Source organism: Cynocephalus volans, chromosome 1 (assembly GCF_027409185.1).
Source record: "Cynocephalus volans isolate mCynVol1 chromosome 1, mCynVol1.pri, whole genome shotgun sequence".
Lineage (NCBI taxonomy): Eukaryota > Metazoa > Chordata > Mammalia > Dermoptera > Cynocephalidae > Cynocephalus > Cynocephalus volans.
This window is the reverse complement of record NC_084460.1, coordinates 15,171,034-15,192,061: the sequence shown is the minus strand read 5'-3', so window position 1 is coordinate 15,192,061 and position 21,028 is coordinate 15,171,034. Positions and strand designations below refer to the sequence as shown.

The following is a 21,028-nucleotide window of genomic DNA, read 5'->3' as shown; positions in this document are numbered from 1 at the left end:
GGACTCACTGAGCTAATGAAAATATCTGTTGAATAATTGGAATTCTAGAAAAGGTCTATCTTACCAGAATATTCATTAATAAGCAGTTACTATGCATTAACTACATACACAATAACTGGATGCTAGGGGTTGAGCAATATAAACAAATGTGCATTGAATGGTACTGTTCTGGACTCTTTAATAACTGAATTAATGCAGGCAACAATCGTACAAGTAACTACTATTGTTATCCCCATTTTACGAGGAAAATTGGAGCACAGAGGAAATTACTAGGTTGATAATGCCACAATTTGAACTCTTTTTCTAAAATTATGATAAATAAATTAAAAAGAAGTAAAAGTCTCTGCTTTCAGCAATCTCATAAAGATACATGTGCATATATATCTACTTCCTATGCAAACACTCATCTTAATGTTCAAGAATCAAACCTTAAGATTTTGTTCAGATATTGAAAGATTTTGCATTTTCAACTGCTTCTGTGCACTTGAAATTATGGTCTATTTTAATAAAGTGTGTCTTTATGGATAAAAAAAGAGGATTAAATTAAATGATAACATGAAAAAGCAATGATTTTATTCAATTAACATGGCCAATAGCTACATTTTTAATTAGCAACAATTTAGTGTACATTTTTTATAGCCACTGCCCATTTCTTTTCATGCCATAACTTGTAGAGAATTGACTTATAAAAATAGTTTATATGCCTATAAAAGCCACAAGCTCTGCTGAAAGGAAAACAAAGAAGGTAATTTGTACTGTCAAATCATCTTTTAAACTTCAGAGGAGGGTTGGGTGCTGGGTGATTCAGAATAAGAAATGCAAAAACCGTAAGGATAAGCTCACCTTTTAAAACAATTTCTAACCTAACTCTTTAATTCCATTTTGAAATTACAATAAATGTGTGTCTCCAAAGGAAAAAAGTGTTTGTCCAAGTGCTTGTCACATTGGCTCCAACCAAAAACAGCTTTGCAAAATCATTTCACATAAAGTTTAACAGCATTGTAAGACTTCTCGGAATCCTCATGAATAGGGTAACTCAAATAATACCATTCAAGGATATATATGTTTAAAGACAGATTTAATCAGTGCTTTGAGTACTGATTGGTTTTGGATTTCCATACTTTTATTTTAATTTTGAGATGTCTTAGTTCCAAGGCTGGAACAACTTAATTGCCTTTGCAACAGAATTCCCCACCTTTGAAGGGAAGACGGTGACAGAGACTGCTCGGGGGGCTGAGTTGTTCTGCCTGTCTGGGCCATTTTTGTTCAATTATTTTACATCTAGAGCTCACAATTTTCCTTTGCCATTTCCAGGATCTCTCGTTGAAGTTTTCAAGGGCCCATTTTGTCTTGCGTTGTGATCGAATTCTTCCCCTGGGCATGGAAATATTGCTGGGGCCTCCTTTAATAATTTTAATGGGGTATTGTACAAAAAGATATTTATTTCATGTGGGCAAAGTGTGGGTAAAATACCTTTTTAATCGTACAGTCATATTTTCTTCCCTATTAAATTAAATCCATTTAGGATTTGGTATGAGGTAGGGGAAAGTTTAAGGGTTTTAAGACAGAGTAGGGCCCAAAATATCTGTTTTGAAAGCAATGAGCATAACTTCACCCATCCAGGGCCACCTCTACCTGCCCTTTCTGACTGGAAGGAGGAACAGAACAGACCATGGTGAACATGGACCACAGAGGACTGGGGACTGTCAAAATGCATAGAGGCCCTGGACCCCGGCCTCTCCTCCAAGAGGGACCTCACAGGTAGGCCTTGTTAGGTATCTATACGAGCTGCCTCCTGCCAAAAAGAGGGTGCTTTGGTTTTCACATATTCTGGAAAGGTCTATTACTGAACTCTGGAAACATAGATCAGGCTAAATCGCTCCTCTGCTTAAGACCTTTTGCTGGCTTTCCATTTTTCTTAGCATAAATCCAAACCTCACCCTAGGTATCTGGCCTGTGCCCACCTGTCCAAGGGCTCCCTCCTTCACTCCCCCCTCACTGCAGCCATTCCAACCTCATTCCTATGCCTTGGACAGGCCAAGCCTCTTCCCACCTCCAAAACCATTGTAAGTGGTAAACCTGTTGCCTGGAAATCTCTGCTAGTATTCCCTTTTCAAATTGAGTCCTCTGTTCAAATGTCACCTCCTCAGGGACACCTTCTCTAATGCTCTCTCGTAATCTGCTTGGGCTGCTTTAACAGAATACTATAAACTGGGTGGCTTAAACTACCAGCATTTATCTCTCACAGTTCTGAAAGCTGGAGAATCCAAGATGGAGGTGCTGGATGGTTCAGTGCGTCATGAGGGCCAGCTTCCTAGTCTGCCGTGTCCTCACATGGCAGGGAGCAAAGAGGGGTGGCAAGTGCCCTCGTGCCTCCTCTTATAAGGTCACCAATCCCATTCACAAGGGCTCCACCCTCATGACCTACTCACTTCCCAAGGGCCCACCTTCCAATGCCATCACATTGGGGATTAGGGTTTCAAAGTATGAATTTTGGAGGACATTCTCTCTGTCACGGTTCAGGTAATAGAGGGGGGAAGTGGAAATGAAAGGGATGGAGCCAGACAGGGAGTACTCAGGGGTGGGTCAGCACTGCAGGCTGTTGGGGCTCAGCCCCTCTGAGGACCCTCTGGGAGACCGCATAACACATGCCCTGGTTATATCCACAGGGAAGGACACTGGGGTATTTAGCCACTGCTCCTGTCTGTTGCTGGTTGAAGGCTGCTCCCAGCGCACCCATCAATGGATGTGGGTGGGGCACACTCCTGTGGGCAGAGAACACACACAGACAGAGTCACAGGCGGTCAGAGGGGGGTCCTTGGCATCTATCAGTGTTGCCAAGACTGAATGGGACATTGGCAGTGTCTATTCCAGTCTCCTTCATAATCCTGACAGGAGCTGGCCCTGCAGCTCCTGGTAGACTAAAAACATGGACAGCTTTCCTGGCAATCTTGCCAGTCTGGGACCTGAGCATTTTGGATTTGAGCCCCAGCTCCTGCTCTAACTCACTATGCACACGTGGGTGGCATCTTCCCTCTCTGAGGCTCGGTTTCCTTGACTGTAAAATGGGGATTTGAACCTAGGAGTGTTTTCAAAGTCTAGCATATGGATCTCAGGTGGTACAAAAGATAAGTTTATGTAATAGATGGATGGATACATTTTAATTTTAAGGGTTATGCATTTTTATTAGGCAGGGTAACTCTAACTTCTGAAACAAATACCCCCTGAATTCTCACTGGCTTAACATAATAAACATTGATTTCTTCTCATGGACAGTCCAGTGCAGGTTGGTAGGGGGAGGAGGGAAGGGAGGCCTCTGATCTACAAGGGCATCCAAAATTCAAGGTTTCTTCCCTTTGCTGACTTTGCCATTTTCAAGGATCCTGGAGTCCTAGACTATATTCTTTGAAACCAGCCAGTAGACGTGGAAAGAGAGAAACGAAAGTGAGAAAGAGACAGAATAGTGCAGAACAAGGAGATTTCACGAACTAGGTCTAGAAATGAGTAAATCAGTATGACTTCTTAGCCAGAATTAAGTCAGATGGCCCCACCTAGCTGAAAAATGTAAGTTTTCTATATGCCTAGGGAAATAACAAATGAGGTTGGTGAATGCACAGATAGAATGGTCACAGTACATATGATAGATAGATACAATATGAAAAATATAGCTTACACATCAAATGTTAGATTTCAGAGATATTTCTTGGACATGGGTAGGTAGAAATGTTGATTAAAAGGATGAATTTCAAATTAAGTCAAAGAAAAATATTAGGTTAATAATAGTGGAGGGGTTATACAGACATGACAAATTGTGAAGGTGGGATATGAATGGTCTCCCAACTATAATATTTTATATAAAATTTGTTTACCCAAGTTTTGTGTCAGTAAATGTGAACTTTCATCATGGAGAGACAATTCAGTTCATTTTTCTGGAATTTCAGGGATCAGTTTATAAGTTCCATAATAATGCTGTGTAATAATCACCCTAAAACTCGGTGGCTTGAAACAATAATCATTTATTCCCATGTCTGCAAAGCAGCTAGGGATTGGCTGAGCTAGGCCGAGCCAGCTGACCTTGGCCCCAGGCTGTAGTCAGGTCCAGGTCTGCTCATCCTTCTTAGAACAGTGGCTGTCCAGGGCAGAAGCACAGAAAACACACAATGTCTCTTAAAGCCTAGCTCCAGAACTGACATTCTTTTGCTTCTACTCACATGCCAGTACCAAAGCAAGTCACATGATGTATTAGTCACAGTCCTCCAGAAAAACAGAACCATTAGGATATAGATATAGATATAGATGTAAAATTTATTATAAGGAATTGGCTCGTGCAATTATAGAGGCTGAGAAATCCCACATCTGCCATCTGCTAGCTGGAGAGCCAAGAAAGCTGGTTGGTGTAGTTCTAAGAATTGAAGGGTTGATGATATAAGTCCCAGTCAAGGGCAGGAGAAGACTAATGTCCAAGCTCATGTGATCAGGCAGAGAGAGCAAATTTATCTTTCCTCCATCTTCTTATTCTATTTAGGCCCTCAAGGGATTGAATCGTGCCTACCCATATTGGGGAGAGCAATCTTTTTTTACTCAGTCAATTCAAATGCCAATCTCATCCAGAAACACTTTTGCAGACACATTCAGAATGAATGTTTAATCTGGTCACCCTGTATCCCAGTCAAGTTGACACAAAATTAACTATCACATATGACTAAGCCTTATATTAGTATATCACCTGGGCAGAGAAAACACCCTACTGAAGAATGGGGAAAAATAACACACAGGACCCCTCAAAGACATCCAAGGGAGAAATGAGAGATCATGAGAAGAAAAAAAAAAAAAAAAAAACAGGAAAGCTTAGAGCGAAACTCTCACCCTATTTACATAATTTTATGCATTATCAATACTTATTCTAGTATCATTTTCTCTGATCATGTAATTTCTCACTACAATCAACTGATATACACTGAAACTATAGAGAAACATGCTAGACAAAGACATGTCAGCATCCTAATAATTTCCTCAGGGTACAGTTCAAACCTAAGTAAGGTCTTAAGTTGGCCAAACACCATCATCTGGTGATGACTAAATGGTTTTGGACAGCATACAGTAGGATCCTAAGAAAAGATAAACTACCCAGTTTTGTTTGTTTTTCCTTATGTGGCATCTCTGTTAAAGCTAAGTTGAAATTGAATGAAGTTGAAATATTTTTTCTGCTTTTTAAAATCCAGATGTTCCTTTCCTCCCCATCCTTACCAAACTTCACTGTGGTCAGTATGGTAGATTACAAAACCAGCCACAATTCCCTGCTCTTCCCTTTGTCTATACCCTCTGCAATGTACCTTTGCATCTTTTCTCATCAGGAGGTGGAATCTATTTGCTCACACTTTGAATCTGGGCCAGTTCTTGCTTTAGACAACAAAATTCAGTAGAAGTGACACCCTATGAGTTCTGAGCATAGGCTCAAGGCCTTTCAAGGTTCCATTCTCTCCTGGACCTTGCCATCATTATGAGAACAAGTCCAGGCTAGCCTGCTGAAGAATGAGACACCACATGGAACAGAGCTGTGCTGTCCCAGCTGAGATTATCTGGGGTGAACCAGTCCCTGGCCCACATGCCACCTGACCACAGATGTATGAGTGAGACCAGGCCAGATTAGTAAAAGCACCCGATCAACTCATAGACTTGAGAGAAATAATAAATTGTTGTCTTAAGACACTAAGTTCTGAGGTTGTTTGTTATGCAGCACTAGTTACTAATACATGTGAAGTATACTTTGCCCAGTCTTCCACCTCCTCAATGCACTGATGTTAGGCTTGGACTTGGGGAGCAGACTTGAAACTGACCTGAAAACCACGGTCTATCCTGGACCAGCCAAAATTAGTCATATCACAGGTGACTTCCAGCTTTGCGAAAGTGAATTAAAATGCTTTTACTGTTGTAATCCACTGAGATTTGGTGTCTTTGTTAAGTAGCATTATCATAGCAGAAACCTGACTAATATACAGACTATTCACATATAAAGTTAATGTGCTGTGGGATGAATATTACCTTATTCCATAAACTAGCAACATTCTTGAAAATATAATGCAATCGTTCACTGATTGTATCATAAATGAATTGTACTAGGAATACAAGATACAGAATTCTATCAGGAATCCTTTTTGTTAACCACAGTTCATGAAGCAACATCTCCAATTATATAAACTTTTGAATTTAGATTTCAGATTTTTAATGCTAGATTAAATTGAAATTTATCCGAAGTCCAAAGAAGAATGTAAGAGTTCTAGTCATGATACCCCAATTGATTTATTCTCCTTTGACAAATCTAAACATTACTAACATTATCTGAAAAATTCTGCCCTTTATCTAGCTTACAAGAGTACCGTAACAGAAAAAGAAATAATAGGTTTTTAGGGGAAATATGCTATTTAATTCAAAATAGCATTTTTTAGAATGTTTGAGATTACTCCATCCTAAGGAACTTATAAGAAATGTCATCAAACCCTATCTTCAAATACGTATCACAGAGTATTTTTATTCCTATTTCTGTTAGTTGAGGTACAGCTTACATATAGTAAAGTGCACGAATTTGAAGTGTACAGCTCAATTAATTTTTACATGTATATGTACCAGCACCCAGATCAAGATATAGAGTACTTGCAGTACTCTCAAGTTCTCCTTGTGTCCCGCCCCAGTCTACACCACTTCCACAGGGAGGTCACTATTCTGATCTCTCATCATCTTAGATTAGTTGTGCCTCTTCTTGTATTTCATATAAATGAAAAGGTACAAAATGTAGCCTTTCATATTTGTTTTTTTTCCATTAAAGATTATGTCTGTGAGAATCATGCATATTGTTACATGTAGCAGCCAGCCATTAGTTCTTTCCCACTGATAATTAGTATTCAATTGTATGGATATATTCAGATTTGTTTAGCCTTTCTATAACTGATGCACATTTGGATTGTTTCCAGCTGTGGACTATTAGGAATATAGTTCCTATGATTATTCATACACATGTCTTTTTGCTGATAAAAGCACTCGTTTTGTTGGGTATATACCTCTTAATGGTATTTTAATGAAGGAAATTTTGTGCAAGTGTCTAAAAATAGAGGTTAGGCTACTTAAATTATGATATATTCTTACAAGAGAATATGCTGCAGCCATTGAAGTTTTCTTAGAAGACTGCAAATAACCATATGAAATCTGGTTTTAGTTATGTCCCCAAACTATGTAAAAATGTCTAAATACATATGCAGTCTACGTATATCTGGATGTACATATAATTGCATGTGTTTGTTGTGTGTATGCAGGCACATGTGTGCGTGTGTATAAACATAAAAGAACTCTACCAGAAGGTGAACAGTGATCATCTTTAAGTGACAGAAATATGTATAATTTCAACTTTCTTCTTTTATAATTTCCCATATTTTCAAGAGTAAAAATATATTACATTTATAATTATAAAAAACTTACAAAAATTAAAAGTAACAGAAATTTTCTACTTATTAGTGAAATTTTATATTACAAACCACGTATTTGCAATGTTTTCTTGGATTTGCTATAGTTATTTAACCTGAACAATATATAAAATCTAACCCCCCACCACACAGCTAATGAGTCAAAATTGATATGGTCAGGCCAAGCAGAGATTCCCCCTTGGCTCTGTCTGGACTATTTAATGATTCCAGTTTATATCATTATCCAGTTGTACAATATTCAGGAAAAGTAAGCATCCTAAAACAAGGAGAGGAAGCAGAGCAGGAGAAATGCAACATCTAAGTCTTTGAGTGAGGAACAGAAGTTCTGAACGAATGTCAACAATTAGAGTCATTACAAAAAAAAAGTACTTAGAAAATACTGAAGAGTATGGTGTCACTGTGGGTAATGTTGCAGAAATGAACCCTTTTATCATGACATATAGGTTTCTCATATTTTGAAACATAACCAGATTTTTCCTGTTTACTGTTCAGTTAATGGCAAATGTTTCTATTTTAAAAGCTATCTCCTGAGAATGTAACTGTTGTTATATTTGCATAATGCTCATAACTTAAGTCTATATCCTCACATAATTTGCCACAAACAGTTATCTGAAAGTCTCAACCAAAGTCAAAATCAGCTTAGGAAGGAAGGTGAGAAACAGAAAATTCTGTAGCACCAAACATTTCCTTTTAGAATTTCTCTAGTCCAGAGATCCTGGGTCATTTTTGTGAGGTCCATGAGCTACATTTTTAAATGGTCACACTTTAAAGGGTTATGTAAGTACATATGTAATATTCTTGATTTTTCTTCTTGTTCCACAAGGCTGAAAATGGTTATTATCTAGCACTTTTTAGAAAACATGTACTGACTCCTGCTATAGACCATTCAGGACACTACAAGCGTTTGTTCACATGCTGGTGACAATGAGCAGTGTTTTGGCAGAGATAATTCTATGTGGAAACAGCACTGTGCATTCCACTTGCCCATTTTCTTTTCCTCCTAAGCACAGGAATTCTACGTTTCCCAGCTATTCTTGTCGTTGAGTGGGGCCATGTGACTGGGTTCTGGCCTTTAAGGCATCTTAAGCAATCCTCCATATACTCTTTCTCTCTTCCCTTGTCTGCTGGATGAATGTTCTAGAAAATGAATATCTACCCACTAAATAGTAATCAGAGGAAGGCTGCCCTTTGAATACCAAAGTATTATAAGTATTGTGACACAAGGAAGAAATAAACTTTTATTGTGCTAAGCCATTGACCTTTTGGGGGCTGTTTGTTACAGCAACCAATGTGTCTTGCCCAGACTAATACAAGTATAAAAACGTTTCAATGTTGTCATGCCTGATACCACCATCGCATGCTATTTACTCTCAAACATATGCAAACAAACAAGTGTGAGAACAGTTTATCCTTTGATCTTTTTGAGTAACCAAAATATCCCTTTAAAGTGTTATTTGGCTTTCATGGCCTCAGCAAATAAAATCTTCATTCCAAAACATTACTCTTTGTCACTTTATTATGAATAAAAGCCGACCATTATTTACTGAACTACTATTTCAGAATGTAGTTAGACACCAGGTAAATAAAGGAAAATCCCAACCTTTATAAAATAACAACCATCCTGAATTTGATCTCCAAAAATGTGTAAACAGCTCTTTCATGCTTATTTCTCCGCAAAGCTATTTCTCATCTAACTTTCATCATCCTGTTTAGAGTTTACAAGTGAGAATCTTCAGATTTCAGTTTAGACACATCTGGCTCACAAATGAGGCACTACACCCTCAATCATTGTGAAATCCTTGCCACAAGCATTGATGATGAGATCTTGTGTTTATTAGTGAAGATGTTAGAACCAGTCAGTCGCAAAGCTATTTTAAGTGGAGACATCTCTGATGTGGCATCTTAGAGATGTCAGCTTGATCTTTCTCTGCTGAAGAACTGTTGGATTAAATTTACTTCAAAATGCAAATTAACCAGTTTTAGCTTTCCTTCAGGTATAACCTCACGCGGAGCTGTTGAAAAGATATTTCAACTATTTTGTTAGTTGTTTAAAAAGAAGTTAACATCTCCAGTCTGTTGGATTTTTTCTTCATTTCACTGAGCTCTTTTAACTTATCTAAGGTATATTTAGATTCTGTGTGTTTTAAAGAAAGCATCATAAAGTTAAGGTATTTATTATTTTTAAATCACTGAAGATAATTTTTATTAATAACAAATTTATTTCACCTTTGTCTCACACCAAGTCTGATTTGCTCCCAGAAAAATAAACTGAAAGAGAATTTGAGGCTAAACTATTAAGAACGAATTCATGGTGACTTTTGATTAGAGCAAACAAAATAACTGATTCGTAGAGCTCACCCTGAGGATAGTCAATCTCTGACGTGTTCACAGCCCCCTACCTTGAGGGAGCTAGACAATGATAAACAATTTGGAACAAAGCGGAAAAGCTTCCCAAGAAATTACATAAACTCATGTTTTCTCTCCTTCCACACATAAAAAAATACTTCCAATACACCAACATATTCTTAATCAAGAACTCTTCACATTTACCATCACAAAAATGACTCAGGATCCCCGTATCTTGAAAAAGATTCCCCAACCACTGGGCAAATTGTCATCAGGGACCCCATGATGTGATGCCCTGAGAAGAACAGAACGTTATCCGGGTAGCATTCCTGCCCAAAGTGCATAATCTGAAATTAATCCTGGAGAAACAATCATAGAAGTATAAGCCAAAGATCATTCTGCAAAACCAATTGGCTTAGGCTTTTAAAAAATGTTAATGACACTAAAGACCAAAAGAAAAAGGGGGAAGGGAGAGATGGAGACTGTTCAAGACCAAAGGTGATAAAGAGACATGCCAATGACCATTAAATGCAATGAATGATTCTTACCTGAAGCCTGGATAGAAAAAATAGTGATCAAAGATATTACAGGGACACTTGGAAAAATTTGAATGTGGCTTGTCAATTATATAATATTATTACATCAGTGTTAAATGTCCTGAGTCTGATAATTATATTGTGATGATGTAGGAGAATTTCCTTATTCTTAGGAGACACAAACTAAACTACTTGTGGTAAAGAGTTGTATTGAGCAGCTTTTACTGTGATGGACTACTGCATACACAACAACATTTATTCAGCCAATTATTCTATTTAGGCTAGGATCACCTGGGTTGCTCCTCTGTTCTCAACTGGGTTCTCTCATGTGTCTTTGATCAGCTGCAAGTCAATTGGGTGGCTCTGCTTCTGGGGATAGGCTGGTGTAGGCTGGGACAACTGGGATGACTAGGTCCCCTCCAGCAGGCTTGTCTGGATTATTCACATGACAGCGGCAAAGTTCTGATACAGAGACACACAGAGAGATGAGACAGAGAATGAGAGATTTATGTTTCTTGAGGCCTAACGGCAGAACTGGTACAACAACACTTCTGTTGCATTTTATTAGTCATAGTTAATCACAAGACCTCCACCTTGGGACGGGAGAACCTACAAAGTCACATTGTCAATGGCCTCCATACAATGGGGAAAAAACTGTGGTCATTTTTGGGCAGTCCACCTCAAGGATCTATGAGTGTTCATGCCATTATACTTGCAATTTTTCTACAGGTTTGAAATTTTTCTAAATAAAAAGTTGAGGAGAGGTATAGAAGATAGCACATGAAGCCATATATAAGAGCATGTACCGTGAAATTAAATTTATATTAATTTGTTAAGGGTAAATCAAATATATGGTGATAGAAGTCAGAATATTACCAATATTCAAGTAATTGGTTTCTGGGATGTTGGTAACATTCTGTTTCTTGATATGAGTAGTAAAAATTCCATTGAGCTTTACACCTAGGATATATACTCTTCCCTATGTATGCCATACTTTAACTTTTGAAAGTTTACTTTGAAAAATAGAGCATTGGTCTTGGAGTCAGGGAACCTAGGTTCTTGTCCTGATGCTGCCACCAAGTCCCTGTGCCATATTGAGAATATCTGTTTAATTCTCTGGGCCTCACTTTCCTCATCTGTAAAAGGAAGCTAGAGAACTCTGTGGGCCCCTTCCAGCAACTAGACTCCAGCATTCAATTCTGACCCAATACTTTGCTCTATTCCTGCCTAGAAATTATTTGCCAGAAGTTTGAAAATAAATTTTATGATGTATAACATATAATCTTGTAATTAGGAAACATTTTTCTCCTCCAGCTATAACAAGTGCCTGAGATTTTATTTTGCTTTTTAGAATTTGCACAGAAATAATTATGACAAAACAAAAGCAATAAAGGGGTCTCTTGAACACAGATGAGAGCTACAAGGGCTAGCTAGCTATTTGCAGAAGAGCTCAATGGAGGAGCAGAGCATCATATTTTAATATCATGCCAGAAATGCAGAAAGAACCTGCCATGTAAAGAAGACTCAACACAAACCCTTCAAGAAGCCAATCATATTTTACACCTTGTTCCAGGGAAGGACAGTGCTCCTTCTGGGATGCAGCTTCTTGACCTCCTCAGAAAGCCACCTACTCGATGGTCTCTTAGGTTCTTTGTACGTTTAGGGGCTTTTAGGGTGATGTGGGGAGATCCACAGGCATCCCCTCAGTGTTCACATGTTTCGTGTGTGTTGGAGCATCAGTAAGCAGAACATTGCTAGGGATCCAGGTGCCCCACAAGCCTAGCAACTGCTTTCAGGGGTGGAGACCCTGGGAGCGCCTCTGATGGTGGTGATTTTCTCACTTCTAAGCACTGTGACTCCTTCCTAGTTCAAAGGAGAGACTGGGTATGGAACAACACTTTTGAATTCTTGTTTGTTTGTGTTTCCTTGAGAGCTCAGAGTTTACCTTTAAGGTTCATTTGAGCTATAATTTTTAGCAGTTTTCAAAACGTTGCCTTCATTGAATAGACATTTATGGAGCAGCTACTATGTGAATTCAGAAGTGAGTGAGACAGACAAGCTCCCTGCCCTTGCAGACAGAATACAAAGTCCTTCATTTATTGGACATGGAGACCTGGAACAACTTACCTTGTCCTACATGTGGGAGTGATCGCTGAACTTCACAACAGCCCTAGAGTAGACATTCTCAGCCCCAATTTACAGAGGAAGAAACTGAGACTCAGAGAGGCAAAAATAACTTGCCCAAAAAGTTACATGGTTAGTAAATGGAATCTATGGGACTCCACTTTGCTGTAATTCCTCCATATACAGCAGCTAAGACAAGGTTGTGAGATGTGCTAGCCCCTTAGAAAAGCAGTTGGCAAACTAAGTCATATGGTCCAGCAGCCTGTTTATGTACATGAAGTTTTATTAAGACACAGCCACACCCATTCATTCATGTCTTTCTATGGATGCTTTCTCACAGCAACAGCAGACCTGAGTAGTTGCCACAGGGAACTTATTGCCTACAAAGACAAAAAATATTTGCTGTCTGACCCTGTAAAAAAAGGTTTGCTGTCCTTCCCTCTCTGAACATTGTCTCCTGTATTAGTGTAATGCAAGCTACTGAAACAAACCCCCAAATTTTAGCAGCTTAATACATTAAAAAAAAAAAAGTTTTTTTTCATTTACACAATAGCCCAGCCAGGATGTTCCTGGTCAGAGATGGAGGTGCAGTAGGCGGTCTGCTCCAGGGACCCAGGTTGATCGTTGTTTTAAGGTCTCCCTGGGTAGAAACATGCAACCAGTACATAGGGAAAAGAAAGAGGATCTTGCACAGGAGATTTTTCTGAGCTAGATCTGGAAGAAGCACACATCCCTTCTACCTGTGCTGTACTGGCCAGAACTCAGTCACATGGCTGAGACCAAATGTGTAGAATATTGGGAAATGTAGTGTACTGGTATGTCCAGGAAGAAAAGGAAACAGGTTTTGGTGAACACTGAACAGCCTCCACCACAATCCCTAAATGCTAGTCATTCTTATGCCTAGAAAAATCTCTGGTTTTGACTTCTTAATTCTGTTCAAAGCTCATGTACAATTATGCATGTGTTTTTAAAAATTTTTAAATTGAGTCCTTATCTTTTTGAAATACATACTGAAATATGTACAAGTGAAACAATATGATGTCATGGATTTATGTCAAAATAATTCAAGAGGGAGGACTTTTATGGGAATATAGATGACAAGATTGGCCATGTGTCTTGTTGAAGCTTAGTCATATTAATAAAAAAAAATCTGTGAGAGAATAGTATAATCAAGAGACAGAAGAGTTAACAATATTCATGTCAGACACCTATAGAAGGAACACTATAAGGAAAATTAATTTCTTAAGTAGGGTCTAAATAAATACCAGATTTGTTACATTTATTTTAAAAACAGACTGAGCAACTATTCTGTGCAAAGCGTTGTGCTCAGCTCTAGAAATGCAGAGATGCTGAGGCAGCTGTGCCTGTCCTGAAGATTGCACTTCTCCAGATAGGCAAAACTAGCTGCTGAGCAAACAACCCAAAGTCACAGTGTCTTTGAACAACTAAGTTGTATTTTTCCCTTGCACAAGGTTAAATGCAGATATTCCTGGTCCGATAGCTCTCTTTTCAGCAGTAACTCAGATTTGGGCTCCTTCCACCTCAGAGTCCTTTGCCAAGTTGAAAGGAAAGAGGACATATGGATAATCATTCAGGAAGTTTTATGGTCAGATCTGGAGGTAACAGAGCTCTTCACAGTCCCACCTAGATCTATGTGGGGCTAGAAAATGTCTTCTTATCTGTGAACCCAGGAATAGAACTGGATACTAGGGGGAGGAAGGGGGAAGGTGTGAAGAAATGTTCTACCACCAAGGTGATCCTGATCCAGGTCTGGTGGGAAGAGAGACATGCATACAGACACATTCTACTCAGGTATAGTAAGATCAGTAATAAAGACATGAATAAGGTCCTGTGGGAACTCTCAAGAAGGAGGTAGGATTTTTAAAACTTTCGTCAGCTATTGGTATAATTTCATGAAGTGCTTGAAACTTAATTTGTTTCGGCTATTAAATTTTTAATTATTTTTCCATAATGATAAGCCTATGTTCCCTAACTTCTCAAAAGCAGAACACTGCTGGCAGACTTGTTTGGTAACTTTAGTCATAGAGCACGGACGTTTATCAATACTAGTTATGTGTGCTTACTAGAACATAAATTCACCTGGGATTTGGATCTCTCAGCATGAAGGGATTTTAATAGGATTCATTCATACATTTGTTCAACATTTTATAAAGGCATCTGTCCCCAAAATTCAATTTACAATTTTTACAACATTTTACGAAGACTTTGATCTCCAAATCTCCATTTACAATTTTACAAGAATTTACATTCGTTGCAAGGGTTTCTTTCTAGAGTACTTTAAAAGTCATTTTTCCTTTGGATCAAAAAATGCTACTTTTAAATGAGAGGAGAGGCAGTTGAGGCTCACATGTGGGGATTGTGTGTGATGAAAAGGCAGAACACAGCAGCCCCTGGATGCTAATTTAGACCAGCCTGCCTCTGGCAAGAGGAAAGTCGTTTGTCCCTGTGCACCCACATCACAATCCGGCACAATTGGGAGTTAGAGCCATCTTTAAACTATCTTGCTACAGGAGTCTAGTTTGCCATCTTAATTTATATATTCCATCCCTGTGCTGGTTCTCCTGGCCTCCCCTCTTCCCCCACTTTTAAGTGATCCTAATTAGAAAACACACAGGAGGAACTCTGTGGGATTTGAAAGCTGCTGGGATCCCGTCTTTGATCTCCCATCTGAACCAGGGACAGTTTATTGTTTCAAATTCTCCCCCAGTGCTCCAGTTGACAATTATTAGCATTTTAGAGCCTGGAGATCAGAATAAGAAGCCTGATAGGAACGGTCATCTAAAAATCCAAAGTAAGCACTCCCTCCAAACTCCCCCACCCCAAAAAAAAAATTACTGAAAAGGAAAAGACAGTGCGTGCTCCATAAACAGCTACCAATTTATTAAGAAGATGCTGGAGCTGGTTAGAATGTTAAAAATGCCTCTTCAACATTCTAACCTTAACCACCTCTTTTTAAATTCTGCAAAATGCCAAGGTAACCTGAGGAACTTTCAGAATGGTTTCATGTCTTAATTTGGGTAAGACTTGGCTGAGGTGCCTTGCATAGAGATATGAAATCAGAAGATAGTAGAATTAAGATCTTACATCAGTTTCCAAGATGCGGAGGAGTGCATAAAATTGGAGGATAGGGGGACCCTGTTTGTAAAAAAGTTTTTGTTTTTGTTTTTGTTTTTGTTTTTGTTTTATTTCATTCACCAAGGGAGAATCTATCCCGGGAGCATTAGGGTCTGGTATGCGAGATAGGCTTGGAAATCTGCAAAATAGATGTGTGTGAACGCCTAAACTGGGGCTCAGCTCACGGGGGAGGGAAAGGCTGGGCTGGCGCAGGGGAGGAGGGTGGGAGGAAACAGGGAGTGGGAGGCGGAGGGAACACAGTATAAAAGGTCCCAACCTTACAGAGCGCCCGCCACTCCGGGCCACTTCGAGAAGGCGAGAGCTCGAGCAAGATCAAGAGGGAGAGAAACGCACGGTGCCACTGCGGTGACCTGAGCCCAGACCCAGTTCGTCTAGCTCCGAGGCGAGGACCCCGGCCCCCAGCTCGATCCGCTAGACCTTCCGTTCGCCAGCTGCCCCTTGCAAGGCATGAGCCGCGCGCGGGAGCCGGAGGCTGCAGCATGGTCATGAGGCGGTGGCCCAGGAGCGGCGGCTGCGTGACGGCAGCCCCCAAATCCCCTCCGGGTGCTGCGCCCCCGGGATGAGTGCCCCCCCACCGACTCGAGACTGCCAGAGCTGAGATTCACTACCCGTGTCCCAACTACGTCCTGAGCCCCTGAACCTCGGGCACCGTGCCCCTGCAGCTTCCCGCCGCGACACCTGCGCGCTTGACCAGACTGAAGCCCAGCTAATTGGACTCACCTCCCTTCCCAGGCTCTACAGGGCGCCGCGGACGCGACAGCAGCTGTGCCCAGCGGTCGAGCAGCCCAGCGTCCAGGAGCGCAAGTGTCAAGACCCTTCCGGAACGACACTTTGTCACTCCCCTCCCCTCCCCGCCGGCTTGAGAAGGGGCGCACAGTCGCAGACAGGCACCTGGCTTATCCGGAGGCCCCACCATTCACCATAACCACAGCTCCAGGTCCACTTTGCCAATAAAGGTTTCCACCCTCGCGCAGGCACCCGCGCCCAGCCACCCACCCACAGCCCCGCGCCTCAGTACGCACAAGGGCTCTGCCCTCGCCGGCCGCAGCGACCTCGGCAGCGCGCACTCGGTACAGCCCGGCGGGCGGACGCAGACCCCGGAGGGGCACCCCGACCACCTCCAAACAGTGACAACCTCCGTGTGCCCGAAGTCCCCCTCGAGAGCCGGCCCACCCCAGGACTCGGTGTGCGGGTCGGCGCGGCGGGCGGCACGAGGGGCGCCGAGAGGAGCGGAGGTGGCTCCCGGGTGAGTGGCTCGAGGAGGCGAGGGCGGGGAAGGCAAGTGTGGAGGTAACTCGGGGCCGCCGCTGAAGCCCTCCTCCTCCTCCTCCGCCGCCGCCTCCTCCTCCTCCCCGCGCTCCTCTGGCGGCCGCTACCGCTCCAGCTGCGGCGCCGCGGCCACATCTGGGGCGCCCATGTGCGCTCGGGGGCTCGGCTGCACCCGCCCCGCCGCCGACCGCGCAGCCCCCTGCCCGCAGGGTGGTCCCAGGCCCGGCCCGGGTCCCGGGCAGCTCTCGGTCCCCGTCCCCGCCGCCGCTGCCGCCGCCGCCGCCGGGCAGCGCCGGGGTTTGCTCCGCAGCCGGCTTGGACACCCCCGGCCCCGCGGTGGCTCCGCCGTGGTGCGGCGGCGGTGGCGGCGGCTCCTGCTCCCCCGGCCCGGCGCGCCCCGCCGCGCCCAGCGCCAGCCCCGCGGGCCCGGGGAGCGGGGCCGCGGCGGGGGCCGAGGCGGGAGCCGCGCTGCCGAGCTCCCGGGCTCCGACTCCACCTCCCCCGGCGCCGCCGCCGCCGCCGCCGCCGCCGCAGCCGCCCGCCGCTCCGGGTCCTAAAGCCGCGCGCCTCAAGAGGATGGTGCGCCTGGCGGCCGAGCTGCTGCTGCTGCTGGGGCTGCTGCTGCTCACACTGCATATCACGGTGCTGCGCGGTTCGGGAGCCGCCGACGGGCCGGACGGGGCCGCGGGCAACGCCAGCCTGGTGCAGCTGCAGGTAAGTGCGCCGCCGGAGAGGGGCGTGCGCGGCAGCGGGGACCGGGGTGGCGCGGTGCTGAGCTAGAGCTCGATGGATGCAAGGAGGCGGGTTCCCCGCTCCACCAAAGAACAACTGTTTTGCCCGGGCAATTCCGCTTGGGCAGAAGCGGAGTGGAGGCATGTGCCTGGAAGGTGGCCCCGGCCCCAGGGTCTGCCGGACCTTGCTCCTCCAGATCTGTCACAGGTCAGGTACCTGGGGGAGCGAGGCTTGGGGTGAGCAGAGAAGTGTGGAGAATTCCTTTGCTTTGGAGAACTGCCAGTCTTGGGCTGCCCTTTAGGGGCTGAGTGACGTTACTAGAGGTGGGGCGGGGTGGGGGTAGAGGGAGGCCAGGAGACCTTTAGGATAATATCCCCAAAGTCTGTTTGGGAGAAAGAACTCTGGTGAGTCTGCCCCTTCAAAAAGCAATGGCGAAGATCAAGACAATTTCCCAAGGAGAATGATCAGACATCCCCTCCTCGCCCACGCAGTTCCCGTGCCTCCTGTGTCCCTCCGGGAGTCAAGGCACCTGTAGAGACAGGGTTTCCTGGGGCTTTAAAATTGTAGCTAAGATTTCTTCCCAGCAATCTGTTGCCCCTTTGAAGGTCGTTTTAGGAATGGGATTCTGTTGATTTATTTCAGCTCCAAGGTAGGGGAGGGGTCGTGACTGGGGAGGGCATAGGGGGCAGTCAGACTCAATGTGAGTTCTGGTTTCTGAATAAAGGTGCCCAGGTAGGGATTTCCTGCCACTACCTTGGAAAGCGCTTTTTCTTGGGTGTAGGGGTGCAACAGCTGTAAGCTTAAGGCACAGGTCCTGATGAGCAGGGATTTTCCCAGGAGGCAGCAGGGATTCTCTGGCTCCTAAAATCTTCTCCTCAAACCATCCTTCTAAATCTCTTTTCTCTGCAATGTCGAGATAAGCATTATTCACTGTTCCCAAAGGGCTTTGTAGTTATTGCCTTTATTATTATTTTTTTTTACATCTTCATGCAATTTATTGAGAAAAACTTTACTGCTAAAGCGAAGAATTCACTTAAACACTTCCATAGTACTTACTATGTGCTACTATCTTAAGTGCTTTGCAAAATTTAACTCATTTAATTTAATCATAACCCTGTGAGGTATGGTACTATTAATAGCCCCTCTTCACAGATGTGGAAACTGAGGACCAGAGAGCTTAAGAAACTTGCCAAAGTTCACACATTCCAAACTCTTGCTTAATTACACCAGGTTTTGTCTCTGCCAGGGTGTTATAGACTAAAGCAAGGTGATCCTTGCACACAGATACAAAACCAGCATGGAAAAGTATACACCCAAAAGCTTAAAGTTATTTTAAATTGGGGACGTTTCTAAAAATGTTCTAACTCCTGTGGGTAAATAGGTACAGTGACAGACTGAAGGGATTCCTATAGACTGTGGTACACCCACCAATCTATCACTGTAGAAATTGTTCTTAATACCTTCAAGATTTCTGGAAGTCATATTTTATACATGATGCTTTCTTTCCTCATGGACTCATGAAAAGCTATAAAAATGATGTTCTGTGGAAAAGTAAATTTGGCAGATTTCTTTATGAGGTGTTTGCTATCATTAGAATAACGTGGGGTTGGCCTTTTCCGCCTGAGCAGTCTGGTAATGAGAGAAGCAGCTGGGGGAAGTGGCAACTCTAAAAGGGAAGTGGACTGAATTCTCAAAAGGGGCTTTGGCTGAGGAACTGCCCAAGAGTGCAGAAGAAATGGGGGCTTTAGAAAGAGTAATGTTCCTGGAAATACCTTGGGTCCCAAGTATTTGCTAATCCGCTAGCTTCAGTTTATCCTATAACAATGTTCAGTTATACTTTCCACTCGGTATACACACTTATCCAAACAGAATGATGAGTTTAGCAGTTTAGTTCATAATTTTACTCTCTTTTGTAATTATAAAAGTTTTATATTCTTCCTGACCCAAGTTATTTCTTAGGCCCTCTGACTCTCCAAAGGCATTACAAGTCAAACGGAGAAAGTATGTTCTGCCAAGTGAGGAGGCTGCAAAAGACATTTATTGGTCTGTTGTGTGCAGTCCACAGAAAGTGAATTTGCTAGCAGCAGGTGTATTTGAAGACAAAACTGTGAACACTGTAGTCTTTTTGTTTACTGGGCATTTTAAACCCAGGTCTTAAACTCCAACTAAATTTGTTGGCTCTGTGATATCCTAAGCTGCTAAAATCCTTCTTCGTAACCAGAAAGTTAATCAATCCTTATATGTAATTTTTGTTGTTGTTATCTCTGCTTAAAACATTCTAACTTATGAGGTTGACTTAGTCAGAAATATGCAATAATGAGTTTGTTTACCTAAATTATAGTACATTTGGGATTATTTTAAAAGAGATGCATCCTTATTTAAGATTTAGTAGTTTGGATATATCAAGGACACCCAATAAAAGCAGTAGTAAGAATAACAACAATAACTAGGATTTGCTAAATGCCTTTTATGTGGCAGGCACTGTTTTTTAGCACCTTATATATATTGACTTTCTTAATCTTCACACAAAAATCCCGTGAATTAGGCACTATCATTATCTCTGTTTCAAATGGAGATACTAAGGTTAGATAACTTGCACAAGGTTGCACAACTAGAAGCTCCTTAATTTTTTTATTTTATTTTATTTTATACTACAAAAGTATTTGAAGCATCCTTGTATTACAAGTTCTTGGTAAAGTCATCAGGCTGGCTACAAGAGAGAAAAGGCCTTTTAACAATTTACATTTTCAAATGCATTTAGACAGTCTTTCTGTGTCAAATATAGACATGTATGTGTATACATACATTTTTGACTCTGGAAATAACTGTCACTGTACTTTAGGTATGCCATTACAAGGTGGCAATACAATGCTTTGAGAACACTATCTCCATTGGTTAACTGGTTCTTAAAAATAATGATGTTAGTATTTGTACTGTTTTCAATATTTTGTAATATCTAATAAGAACTTATACAGTTGTTTGCAATAGCTGCAGGCAATAGCATAAAAATGCATAGAAACATCAACATTTTTTGCTTTTAAATAAAATCTTATCTCTTCATTGGAATAAGTTTGTCCTATGTTGATCAAATACTCATATTAGTTTTTACATATGTCTTTAATTAATAATGATGAGAAAACAATTATATAATAAAAGCAGTCTGGAAGGCAGAACATCCCAAAATATAGAATCCACAAACAATAATAATTGTAATAATAGTAATGGTATCTCCTTTATCTGAAATTCAAAAGACTACCTTTCTACTAAGTCTTAGATTTCAAATCATGAATTTCTATAGATTTTTAGTAGGAAAGCTAGAACTCATTTAGACAGTGAGATTAAGCAAGTATTATAAAACACCAATGATTATTTTTATAATAACATGAAAGC

At 41.9% G+C, this 21,028-nt stretch overlaps 1 protein-coding gene across 1 annotated transcript in view; it reads left to right on the top strand.

The window, feature by feature from the left end:
* Positions 1 to 17,482: 17,482 nt before the first annotated feature.
* ISM1 (isthmin 1) overlaps positions 17,483 to 21,028 on the top strand; it is a 72,010-nt gene continuing 68,464 nt past the window's right edge. The window contains exon 1 of the mRNA XM_063075649.1: positions 17,483 to 17,620. Within this exon, the coding sequence (XP_062931719.1) occupies positions 17,483 to 17,620 (138 nt within the window). The remainder of the gene's footprint in view (positions 17,621 to 21,028) is intronic.